The sequence below is a fragment of the Mirounga leonina genome, unplaced genomic scaffold (assembly GCF_011800145.1).
Source record: "Mirounga leonina isolate KUSES-001 unplaced genomic scaffold, KU_Mleo_1.0 Mir_53, whole genome shotgun sequence".
NCBI lineage: Eukaryota > Metazoa > Chordata > Mammalia > Carnivora > Phocidae > Mirounga > Mirounga leonina.
The window spans coordinates 85154378-85168050 of record NW_023270807.1 but is presented as its reverse complement, the minus strand read 5'-3'; the positions used below and the strand labels follow the sequence as shown (position 1 = coordinate 85168050).

The window sequence follows — 13673 nt, the reverse complement described above, 5'->3', positions numbered from 1 at the left end:
GTCCCATCTATTGGGAGAAGGCAATTATGGTCTCTAAACACACTTGAGAACTATTCACTGGATTCACACAGACTGTATGGCTTTTTCCTAGCATATTTTAAATCCTGTATCTCTTTTGAGCACCATGGACTCGTGACCTTTCATTAGCTCAACTGGTTGCATTGGCTGACAATGTTTTCTTATGATGATCAAATGGTCACATATTGGTTAAGCAAGAATCATCTGAAACTTTGAAAGTTTGCCAAAAGTTTGAGTACAATAGTTTATGTAAGATCATACAATTTTTTTTTTAAGATTTTTAATTAATTAATTTATTTGACAGAGAGACACAGCGAGAGAGGGAATCCAAGTAGGGAGAGTGGGAGAGGGAGAAGCAGGCTTCCCGCGGAGCAGGGAGCCCGATGTGGGGCTCGATCCCAGGACCCTGGGATCATGACCTGAGCCAAAGGCAGATGCTTAATGACTGAGCCACCCAGGCACCCCCGTATAATTTTTTATAATATTATCTGGGAGCAGTAGAACAATCATAAAACAGTAATCTATTTGGGTTAAAACAAAGTTTAGTTGTAATTTAAGTCTGCATTACTTTTAAATTCCCTCCCTCAAATCAGTCAGGGTATTATGTACTTCATTTTTTTTTTAATAAAAGCAAGTATAGAATATCTATGGAAAGTTCTAGAACAAAAAATGAAATCCTGAGTTATAATGTTTCATATCTCTATCCCTCATTTTACATTATGTGCTAACCACAAAGTCACCATCTAGAAGAGACAGAAAGTCACTTAAAAAATCCAAACAAGCCAACAAGGCATTGAGATTCTGGCTTCTATCTGGATCAAGGACAGTTGTTTATTCTTAGTTTCCTTTAATGTATCAAGTGGTCTTTGCCTTGAATTCCCTAGGAATTTAACTGCTCTACACTTTCTGCTAGGAAACTGCTTTTTTGCATTTCTATCTGGCTTATGCATCTGGGTTAAGACATACCAGAAGGTTCTGCACTGTTGCAACTCCAGGCCATTTTACTGTTGTTTTCCTTGAATAACTGCCAGGTTCCTTGGGGTAAGGGGCAGAAGATCTTGATGTCTCCCTAAATGTACTTTGGAGCTCAGGTGACTTTCTCCTGTAGGGTGGTGACATGCTGAGAAATTCCTCATCTAGGCTAGTGTCACTTCTTCCTCTCCCTGGTTCTGTTCACCTGCACACCAGTGACTGCTGCCTGAGTTTTAAGAAGCTATGACTTTGGAGGTGGGCCAGGTGGCGCCGCATGCGGGCCTGACCTCACCTCCTCTGGGGCTCGAGTGCAGGCGCAGGATGCCAAACTATTACTAGACGTGGGAGGCGTTCAGCAGCGCGGCTGAGAAAGGACCTCGCCAGCCCTATGAAGGCACGTGTGGTTCTCACAAACTGGCATTCTGATGGGACTTCGTATATTAAAGTAACAAGTGATTTAGTTTGGTGCAAAGAACAGACCAAGCCCAAGTGTAAAGAAGATTGAGAAATTCCACAGTCAACTAATGTGACTTCTGGTAACCAAGGAGTGCTGCAGTGTTGCCATGGAAACGGACTGAAGGGTTTGAAATGAAGATCCTCCAGTTTCTAGGATGTAAATACCTTTTGAATCTGAAAAAGTGTTGCGGAAAAAAAAATACTTCATGTAACTGAGTGGACTCTTCAGAGGCCGGGAGATCATTTTTTGTACTTTGTTTCTTAATGTTTACTTTAGAGAGCTAGGAATGTAAATGCTTTCAGATAGAAAGCCTTTATTTATTTTTGGAAATTGAACAGGAAGTGCACTTATGTTTGGAAACTTTTTGCAGACTGATGTTGAGCAAAATACATAATTATTCTCTGACAAGTTTGTATCAGTAATTTGAAAATGACGTATCAATAGAAGGCAATTCTTCCTTAAAACAAAACAAAACAAAAACTATGACTTGCTCCTCTGCACGCCATGATTACCTTTTCAAGGGGCCCTGTGGGCCTCTTTCCTTGACTTTATAACTAATTATTACAACTGATGGCAAACAGAATGAATCTCTCCTCTGCTTAACATCATCTGTTGAACATGCTTTCCACACCGTCCAGAGAATTCATTCATATTCTTTACCTTTTCTGAAAGAATGGTGAGGAGGGAACCAATCCACTCTTTGGCTTTGAAGCTAGGTACTCAAGTCAAGACTCTAGAATTAAACTAGAAAGGAAGGGGGAAAAAAGAAAAGAAGCAGGGAAACCAGTTGGGAGGCTACTAATTTGACAGTGGTTGGTGGCTGGGACCATGAGAACTGGTCCAATTATGGATATATTTTCAATGAAGTGTCAAGATACTTACTGATAGCTTGGCTTTATTATTGAGTGTGAGAGAGTGGTCAATAATTACTTCAACGTGTAAGACTGAGGATTTTCAAGAATGGAGTTGCCGTTTTTGAGATGTGTAGGAAGGAAAAGGAGATGAACACATGTTGTGGAGAAGATTGGAGGCTTTAGACACAGTAAGTGGTGATATTTTCTAGACAGCAGGACATGTTTGTCCAGAATGTAGCGGGGGAGGTCATGGCTGGAGGTATTCATTTGAGACTCCTCAGCATATAGATTAGCTTAAAACCAGGAGACCGTAAATAGGGAGCAGATATAAGTAGAGAAGGGAACCAAGGACTAGCCTCAAGGCAAGTGAGTTGAGGAAAACCTAGCAATGGAGACTGAAAAGAGTAGCCATTGAATTCAGAGCTGCAAGGGAAGGAATTGTTTCAAGAAGTATCTAGGAGGTCAAGGAAGAAGACGCCTGAGAATTTACCACTGGGTTTAATAACCTAGGACAACAAAATTAAAAAACTGTTTTGAGCTCTTGGCCTTAGTGCCATCTTCTTGGAAACCTCTGCCCCATGAGAGGAAGCAGCACGTGCACAGGCTGAAGGGTCAAGGAAGGAAGATGGAACAGAGGTCCAAGTCAAGTGCTGACTTGTACATCCATGGAAGCCACAGGAGCAGAAATAAGGAAAGCGAGAGGCCAGCGACGCTTGTAGCAATTTTTGGACTGCTTGCCTACTTTCTAGAACTTGATTCCGTGGGTCCAGAACATCCATCACCATCTGATCACAATGACCACCTTTGAGAAACCCACCTTGCTCATACCAAAATAGTCCCTTTTGGTCCTTTGCCCTGGACCTGTGACTTCCTGGACTAATTCTGTTTTCATTTGTGGCTGAATGTAACACGTTATAATAAATCATCTCTTCTGCTGTTTTAGCTGAAAAGAAAAACTGTTTTGGTGGTGTGTTTACAATAAAAGTTTTGTTAGAGTGTATTCAAAAGGTTAGTAGAAGAATGAAAGACGAGGAGTGTAAATGACTCTTTCAAAGAGGTTTTGTTTTCCTTTCCCATAAAGGGGAAATATAAGGGGATCATCAGAAGACGTGGATTTAAAAATAATTCTTTCTGAGGAATTTATTGTTTTTATGGAAGAGTACTACATATTTGAAAGGATTGGAGGAGAGGTGTTTTAAATTTATTAAAATACGCATTTTAGTACCTAAATATTTTATTTATTTTTATTCCTGCACTTCCACTTATGGATACATTTAGATTTCTATGTAGTCTTGATCTAAACTGTCAGCCCAGAGGGAATGGGAGGAAATGAAAAGGAAGGCAGACTCCTGGAATATTCTAAAACTTGTTGCTATTTTCTAGCATTTCAACATTGTGCCGGTTGTTCATTGACTGCCAGAAATTCACATTCTTCCTCCAAATTCTCTCTCTCCCTCTCTTCATATATATATATATATATATACATATATATTTATATATACCATATATATATATATATTTCAAAATATATTGAAAATTCCAGAATTTAGTTGAAAATTCAGAATCATATAGAAACAAAGGGGATATTTTTAAAAAGATTTATTTATTTATTTTTAGAGAGAGAAATCGAGAGAGAGAGAATGTACACTCCAGTAGGGGGAGGGACAGAGGAGGAGGGAGAAGGAGAGAAGCAGTCTTGGGGCAGGGGAGAGGGTCTCAAACTCATGACCCTGAGATCCTGACCTGAGCCTAAATCAAGAGGCTCATGCTTAACTGACTGTGTCACCCAGGCACCCCCAAAGGGGATATTTTTAAACCAGCTCTCATGGAGCTTTGGGATTTTTAATGGACATAAGGAGGAAGAAGGTGCCATTTTGTTTGTTTGTTTTTTAAAAGATTTTATTTATTTATTTGACAGAGACACAGTGAGAGAGGGAACACAAGCAGGGAGAGTGGAAGAAGGAGAAGCAGGCTTCCCGCCGAGCAGGGAGCCCGATGCGGGGCTCGATCCTAGGACCCTGGGACAATGACCTGGTCCCAGGAGGCAGACGCTCAATGACTGAGCCACCCAGGCGCCCCAGCCATTTCTGTTTTAACAAGATTTTACTTTTGTTTTAAAATTGGGATTGAATGAAAAAAAAATTTTAATGGGTTTCAGAGCTTTAAGAAAAACAAACAAAAAAAGAGCTCCAGTGCCATGCCCACAGCCCACACGGAAGCTCAGGTTCCCTGGGTTCTCACCTCAGCCATCTTTTCCCCCGTGCCACATCATGTCTTACCACAAACTTTGGTCTGTATATTTAAAATCCTTAATAATTTGGACAACAATATCACACTTCACTAAAAGGTACCACTTTTCAAGACGTCCTATGTTCTTACATGAAAATTCAAAGTTTAATGTTCTTGAAAGTAATTTATCTGAATTGATCCTTTCTGCTGTGGAAAGAAAATGTGGATTAGTAAAAAAGAAACTGTACTAGTAATTGAGACCTCAGGTCATATTCCAGCTTTAATAGTTTCATGAACGGAGACTCAATTTCTTGCCAGTATAATTATACTAACAAAACATGTCATGTCTTCCTTATAAGGAATAATGTTTATATCGTAGATGCAAAAATGTTAAATGAAGTAATGCTTGGAATGTATGTATAAGTGCTTTGCAAACTGGAAGTACAGGCATGTAAGCTTCTTTCCATTACAATTAATTATAAAATAAGAAATATGTTATCAAGGGCAAAAGCAGGCACTAGTGGATATTATTGTGAACAAGAGGCACATTTAAAATATTTCACTTTTTTCTCTCGAACATATTTTAATTCTAAAATTTCTGGCAATTTATATCTACCCTTTAGAACACAAACTTTTCCCACAAGACTTTTTTTTGAGCAAAGACTATTTCCATAAGTTGAAGCATATGAAAAATTCATCATTTCACGTTTTCTGGCCAGAAAAAGTGGCAGTTTCATATATTTCAACCTAATAATTCAACTTTTCATTTCTAGCATAGTATTCAACATCGAGGAAATGTTAAAAAAAAGTTATTGAACTGACCTATGGAATTAAACTTAAGAATAAAAGCTCTTTCTAAAATAACTATTTTTTTTAGCAAGGAGTAATAGTGTGTTAGAAGTGAAAGGAACCAAATTGCCAATGATTCTCTCCCTCTCTTTTTTTTTTTCCTCCCGGGTTTCTGGAATAGGTATGTGGAAGTAAAACAAGGAACTCTAACCTGATTATGGATTTTGAAGAAAGATTCCTCAACACACAAAGGAAGAAATAAACTGGTGGACAACCTTCAGGAACGATGTCTTTTTGCCACAATATAATTAATATTTCCTGTGTTAAAAACAGCAGGTCAAATGATGTTCGTGCTTCCTTGTATAGTTTAATGGTGCTCATAATTCTGACCACACTCATTGGCAATCTGATAGTCATTATTTCCATATCACACTTCAAGCAACTTCATACCCCAACTAATTGGCTCATTCATTCCATGGCCACTGTGGACTTTCTGCTGGGGTGCTTGGTCATGCCCTATAGCATGGTCAGATCTGTTGAGCATGGCTGGTACTTTGGAGAAGTCTTCTGTAAAATTCACACCAGCATTGACATTATGCTGAGCTCAGCATCCATTTTCCACTTGTCCTTCATTTCCATTGACCGCTACTATGCTGTGTGTGATCCATTGAGATACAAAGCCAGGATCAGTATCTTGGTTATCTTTGTGATGATCTTCATTAGTTGGAGTGTCCCTGCTCTTTTTGCATTTGGAATGATTTTTCTGGAGCTAAACTTCAAAGGAGCTGAAGAGATGTATTACAAATACATTCACTGCCTAGGGGGTTGCTCTGTCTTCTTTAGCAAAACATCTGGGGTATTGGCCTTTATGACTTCTTTCTATATACCAGGATCTATTATGTTGTGTGTCTATTCCAGAATATATTTCATTGCTCAAGGACAGGCAAGATCAATTCACAATGCAAATCAGAAGTTTCAAATTGGATTGGAAGAAAAAAATAGAATGTCACAAAGCAAAGAAAGGAAAGCTGCAAAGACTTTAGGGATTGTGATGGGAGTTTTCCTAATATGCTGGTGTCCTTTCTTTGTCTGCATGGTCATGGATCCTTTCCTGGACTATAGTATTCCATCCACCTTGAATGACGCATTGATTTGGTTTGGCTACTTAAACTCTACTTTCAATCCACTGGTTTATGCGTTTTTCTATCCCTGGTTCAGAAAAGCACTGAAGATGATTCTATATGGTAAAATTTTCCAAAAAGATTCGTGTAGTTATAAACTATTTTTAGAATCACATCCATAGAATTATTATATTTACTGCTTACTGTTTTGCAAAACAGGTGGTGATCATATTATGATCATGACATAATCAACCACATGCACCAATTGCAAGGTCTTTTATCAATTATTTGAGCCAAAGAATGTGTAGTGAGACTCTTATATTTTGCTTCCTATTTTAGACGTAGTAGATGTGATCGTTGCCATTTTACTATCCACAGAAGCTTTGCAAGTCCAGAATTGAAGGCTCTTCATTAAAGAAATTTTCCAGGCCTTACATGAACTGCCATGAAATTGCCAGCAGTACCTTACTCCAGTTATTTAGGGAATGTATTTGGGAATGCAAATTAGAATGGCTTTGTCATTCATTTGCTTGACTAGAAATGCCTTCTTGTAAAATCAAAGAAGGTACACATTAAATGTTATTAAATAATTGTTTATACATGACTTGCTATTTATTATGAATCCTTATTAATATATATTCCAGTTTTCAAATAACTTAATTTTCATCTTCTTATAATAGGTGTTCTTGATTCTCAGAAAAGTTGCAAAAAAAATCAGAAAATAAAGGAAAAATATTGCATTATTTGTTTCAGAGGTACAGAATGCAATATATGTTAAGAAAAAAAGAAGAAGAAGAAGAAGGTAGCGGGAGGGGAAGAATGAAGCGGGGGAAATCGGAGGGGTAGACGAACCATGAGAGACGATGGACTCTGAAAAACAACCAGGGTTCTAGAGGGGAGGGGGGTGGGAGGATGGGTTAGCCTGGTGGTGGGTATTGAGGAGGGCACATTCTGCATGGAGCACTGGGTGTTATGCACAAACAATGAATCATGGAACGCTTCATCTAAAATTAATGATGTAATGTATGGGGATTAACATAAGAATAAAAAAAAAAGAAAGAAAATAAAGAAAAAATAAAAATAAAAAATCATACAGAAACGAAATAAAAATGAAGATATCACTCATAGCTTATCTCCTAAAAGAACTATATCATTTAAAATTCTTTAAAAACATAATATTTTGGTGACTGTATAATGTTACATTGTATGGATCTACAAAGATTTTTTTTTTTCCAAACATGGGGCTTGAACTCATGGCCCTGAGATCGAGACCAGAACTGAGATCAAGAGTCGGATATTTAACTGAGCCACCCAGGTGCCCCCCAAGATTTTTTTTTAACCATTTCCCTATGGTTGACCACTTAGATTTCAATTTCTTTTTTTTTTTTAATGATGGAAATTAAACCAAATTTCTGTTACTTGCTAGTGAAGGTTATGAAAGTGTCTGGAAGGATTTTACCATATTTCAAGGTTGTGCCTGGTATGACAGGACTCAAAATACAAGCTCTACGAAGTAAAACAAATTCCCTTCTTGGGCTCCAGGCTACACCGAAAGAGGAGCAGCCATCCATCAGTGCAGCTAAACATGATGGATTAACACGAGGTATAATCAGAATAGACATGCCATGCCTATTAAGATGGCATAGACAAAAAGAAAAAGAGGAACAAATGGTGGTTTCCAATAAGATTCCAGAACAGGAAGCGGGCAGACATTCTAAGTGATAAGCACGGATTTCCAATTGAGCTGTTTCTCCTACAGACTTCATGCAGTCTGTTGCATGTTGAGTAGCCCTAGCGATTTGGGTTTATTTAATAACAGCAACTTACGCTCATGAATAGGTTGGGGTAAAGTAGCTAATTTTAAATGAAATTACATTGCACCTTCTTGCATCCAAGTTTCTGTTCACAGACCTGATGATCTCTGAGGATGTTAAATCCTTCCATCGAACATGGTCTGTTTCAGGACCATGTATTATGTTTTATCGATTTAACTAGATTTTTGTTCTGGGACATTTATCTTTTCATTTAATATAAAGTAAGACAAATTGTTGCTAATTACTCCCAGTGTCAAAAACTACCTAGACTTTTTTTTCATCTGTGAGATCACTTTGTCAGATTTTAAAAAGTGAACAAAAGGGGGCACCTGGGTGGCCCAGTTGGTTTTTGACTTTGGCTCAGGTCATGATCTCAGAGTCCCGGGATGGAGCCCCACGTTGGGCTCCCTGCTCAGCCCTCTGTTTGTCCCCTGTTCCTCCCCCTGTTCATGCTCTCTCATTTGTTCATTCTCTCAAATAAATAAATAAAATCTTAAAAAAAAGGGAACAAAAATATTTAGACAGCTTTCGGTACCGTATATCAAGTTTCTGTGGTGTTCTTCATTTGCTCCCATAGGTTCCTCTCAAAATTATTCCCAGACATTCTGTCCTTTTGTGTATGTGTGTTTTGCCTATTGTGAGTAAATCTTTTTTAAACCACTATATTTTCTATGTAACCATTATTGCTGGCATTCAGTAAAATTTATTTTGGCTTTTCAGTTGACTTATTTGGACTTTCATTCTATGTAGTCATGTTATCCTCAAACAATGCTAAGTTTTATCTCCTTTCCAATAATTTTGATTCTTATTTATATTCTTTGCTGTACTTTAATTAGTCAGAATTTCTAGAGTAATATTGATAGCAGTGATAAGAGTCATTCTTGTCTTACGTTTATTTTAAATTACTATTCAGGTTTTACTATCGATCCTACATTTTTCTTGGTACAAGTTCGTGACTCAGAATTCGACTTTTTTTTTACTCAGTGCTACAGCCCCATAGCCTATCTTTCTTGGTAGCCTCTGTTTTTAAGACTCACAATAAGAGATAACCTATAACCCACTCTCTTAGCACAACTAGAAGACAGGCTCACTTTGTCTTTCTATATTCCCAGCATCACTCTAGCTTCCATTCCCTCATGCAGAAAGTATTTTTGCCTTTTGGTTGTCCAGAGTCCATTTCCCAGTTGGCATCCAATTAGCCTTTGAGAAATTTCCCACTCTGACTGGACATAGCTTGTTGGAACTGTAGTGAGAAGATAGACCCCTGCCTTTCCCCTTTACTAAATATACAGGGGGTAAGCCAACTAACATTTCCATAAAGTCTTTCTTTGGAATTTAAATCTTTAGCAGAGGGGAAAAACAGTGATCTTTAGCAGAATCATTAGCAAAAAACATTGAAGACATGTGTGGAATTCCATTCCATCCACGTGGTAGGATCTTGGCCAGACTGCTCTTGGTGTTATTGGGGTTCTTGCTTACCAGACTCCAGAGCTGCCTCGCGGTCTGTCCATTTCCAAACCAAGCTCTCCAGTCTCTCAGGTATTCCATGAATCTCAGATAGTTTTCCAATAAATTCTTTCGAGAATAATTTTTAGTTACATCCATGGAAAGAACCTTAACTTGATACACTGTATTATGGTAAATGCCAAGAAAGTGATTGCAATGACATGACATTCTTTCCCCAAATCCAGATGACTTCCAATCAAAATAGTCTCATTTTCCACTCGCCACCTCTCAAAGAGACAAATTTGTATAAAATACCAATCAGGAAGAGATAAAAATAGATGCATTAGCGAAGAAGTTTGTTGGAACTGATTTATTAATAATAATTATAAAGCCATCTTAAGAGATCAGTAAATTAGAAGGTCCATCCCCATTTTTAACTTGGTTCTTGAACTCAATAATCCAGTCTCGGGAGAGTCATAAATACTTGCCAAAAACATGAGACAAACCATATAAACTCTAATCCATTGTAGATTCTGGTGAGTCACAGTTTCTGTTTAGTCGTACATTGTCAACAAGAGCTTGAACTTTAACTTCAATGTGTAGATATATGAAGAATGATTTGTTTTTAAATTTAACAGACCATAAAATGTACTAACAAAACAACTCTCCAGAGAGATGTTTTGAAGCCTGCACTCAAATATTCTAGATGATATAAGAATCAGATTGAAGAATTTTTTTTAAGGTAAGGTATATATGCATTTTCCAAAGTGTTTTAATACAGGTTATTGAGTATATGGCCAGCAATAAAAAGTATTCAAAGGAAATAAATTTATCTTTGACAGGTCCTGACCTTCTTTTCCATATCCCTCCTCCTCTTAAAACCCCTTTCCCAAGTATTTAAGCTCCCAGTGTATTTATACTGCTCTAACATTTTAACTTGGTTGAGGCTGGTTCTCCTGTAAAGTCATATCAACATCAGCATCTAAGTTGTTTCTGTCTTTGATTTTTCCCGAGAGAGAGAAAACCTTGACTCATACAAATTGAAAGTTCTCAGCGTATTTATCAACTTAAGTGACTTAGAAGCTTAAAGTGAAGCCATCACAATGGTTTATCAATGGCAAACCTTCCTCTTCATAAATATATGTCAGATAAATAATAACTGAGATAGAGGATAAACTCTAAGATTTGTTTATTTGTCAATGTTTTCACAATGTGGTATTTTTTTTTAAAGATTTTATTTATTTATTTGACAGAGAGAGACACAGAGAGAGAGGGAACACAAGCAGGGGGAGTGGGAGAGGGAGAAGCAGGCTTCCCGCTGAGCAGGGAGCCTGATGTGTGGCTTGATCCCAGGACTCTGGGATCACTGCCTGAGCTGAAGGTAGACACTTAACACTGAGCCACCCAGGCGCCCCACAACGTGGTATGTCTCTCAATCCTGGCTGCTGCTGGGGAGCAATAATATAAATATAAATAATGTGGATACTCAGGTCCTATGTCAAGAAATTAATCTATGGTGAAGAGGGAAAGCCTAGAAACCAGATACCACAGGTTTAAATTCTGGCGCCATATTTATCAGCTAATGTTTGGACAAAGTTACTTAAAAACTCGAAGCCTTAGCTCACTCACCTACAAATGAGAACAATAATATTACCCATCTCACCAGACTGTTGATTATTAGATGAGAGAAACTGTCTAGCATGGAGACTTGCACATAAAAAAAAAAAAAAACACAGCAAACATACATTATTAGTATTATTCCCTATCATTTTATTGGCATGTGCTATAGTGGTGCTTACTCAGAATATGCTCAGGCAGATTACACAGAGAAGTTGCCATAGGCAAATATTACATACTGGATTTTTTTTCTTTTTAAAGGTGGTGCAGGGGGCGCCTGGGTGGCTCAGTTGTTAAGCGTCTGCCTTCGGCTCAGGTCGTGATCCCGGGGTCCTGGGATTGAGCCCCGCATCGGGCTCCCTGCTGGGCGGGAAGCCTGCTTCTCCCTCTCCGACTCCCCCTGCTTGTGTTTCCTCTCTCGCTGTGTCTCTCTCTGTCAAATAAATAAATAAAATCTTAAAAAAAAAAAAAAACCTGGTGCAGAATTATATCATCCTCTTTCCTAATAAATTTCAAAATTACAATTATGCAAAAGAATAGCAGAAGATTTATTCCAAGGTCTACGCAGAAGGAGATTGAACTTGGTGCCACGTTTATACATCACTGGTCTGTGATATGTCAGTGTTTGGCATATAGGATGTTTGAGAGGCTGTGGGATTTTTTTATTTCTTTAAAAAATAATGTATATAAAATATAATGTATATTATATATATATAATAACTATATTCTTATATATACATATATAATAGCAATATCTATTTGCAAAGTAACTATTATCTACCTATCTAGTGAGCTTGAACAGATACTTTATGTAAGCCATGAAGCACAGTAGTATGGAGCAGAGGCCTGCAGCACCTACACAGAGGGACGTCCTCAGGCTTTGGAAGCAGGCAGACCTGAGTTGAAATCCCAGCTCTCTTCCTAGTTCCTGGGCTTTCTCTCCTTTGTGCCTTTGCTCCTGCAGCCCCCCATGCCTGAAACGCTGAAATGCCTCCTCCCAACTCCACCTCCCTTAACTGGCTGACATTTACTCATTTTAAAGAATCCTCTTGAGGGTTATCTCTCCAGGAGGCCATCTATAATCCCCCAGATCAGGTAGGTGTTTTTCTCTGAATTCCCAAAATATCCTATGCATTTCCTTGTTGGTGCACTTATTCATTGTGCTAAGATGTCCTCTGCCCCCCACTGAACTGTAAATTGCTGAAGTTAGGGAGTGTGTTTTACTCATCCTTGTATACGCTGTGCTTCGCACAATGCCTGACACAGACAGGTCACTCTATGCCTGGTTTTAAGAGGGAATAAATGAATAAGGGATTATAATACGGTATCCAAGGGGATCAAGCTAATAAAAGTCTGTCTGGCTACAAACTCCACCCTCCAGGAAATCTATTTCAGGAAGTGGGGCCAACAATGGAGAAACTACAGGGATTCATACTTTGATCCCCTGCCAAGTCTAAGCAGATGTGCCTATATGGGTTTAATTTTGGCAATAAATGTGTATTTGTTATGAACAGAAATGATTTTGAGTTGTTTTCTTATTTTTTTAAGATTGTATTTATTTGAGAGAGAGAGAATGAGAGAGAGAGAGCACAAGTTGGGGAATGGTCAGAGGGAGAGGGAGAAGCAGACTCCCCACTGAGCAGGGAGCCCCACATGGGGCTCAATCCCAGGACCCTAAGATCATGACCTGAGCCAAAAGCTGATGCTCAACCAACTGAGCCACCCAGGTGCCCCAAGAGTTAAGGTATTAAAATGTGTCTAGATTTAGCTTACGGTCTACTGCCTAAGCTGATGTTTGAAGCCCTAACTGCCTTCGAATTTTTGGGGATGTTTGGACTGAGACTCAGAAGTCTTCAGTTTCTGGGAAATCCAAATCAAAACCTCAATGAGATACCACCTCCCACCAGTCAGAATGGCTAAAATTAACAAGTCAGGAAACGACAGATGTTGGCGGGGATGCGGAGAAAGGCGAACCCTCCTACACTGTTGGTGGGAATGCAAGCTGGTGTAGCCACTCTGGAAAACAGTGTGGAGGTTCTTCAAAAAGTTGAAAATAGAGTTTATAGCAGCAATGTCCACAATAGCCAAACTATGGAAAGAGCCAAGATGTCCATCAACAGATGAATGGATAAAGAAGATATGGTATATATATGTGTATATATATATATACACACACACACACACACACACACAATGGACTATTATGCAGCCATCAAAAAAAAAAAAAACCTCCGAAATCTTGCTATTTGCAACGACATGGATGGAACTAGAGGGTATTATGCTAAGCGAAATAAATCAAACAGAGAAAGACATGTATCATATGATCTCACTGATATGAGGAATTCTTTTTTTTTTT

At 38.4% G+C, this 13673-nt stretch overlaps 1 protein-coding gene and 1 pseudogene across 1 annotated transcript; both read left to right on the top strand.

Moving 5' to 3' along the window:
• The first annotated feature begins 1311 nt into the window (after window positions 1-1311).
• LOC118000791 lies at window positions 1312-1568 on the top strand (annotated as a pseudogene).
• Window positions 1569-5605: 4037 nt separating this feature from the next.
• TAAR1 (trace amine associated receptor 1) lies at window positions 5606-6622 on the top strand. The gene has a single exon (XM_034991455.1). The coding sequence runs from the start codon at window positions 5606-5608 to the stop codon at window positions 6620-6622; it is 1017 nt and encodes a 338-aa protein (XP_034847346.1).
• The last annotated feature ends 7051 nt before the right edge of the window (window positions 6623-13673 follow it).

Coding starts and splice junctions, on each gene's coding strand:
- TAAR1 (XM_034991455.1), top strand. CDS start 5,606: ATGTCTTTTTGCCACAATATAATTAATATTTCCTGTGTTAAAAACAGC.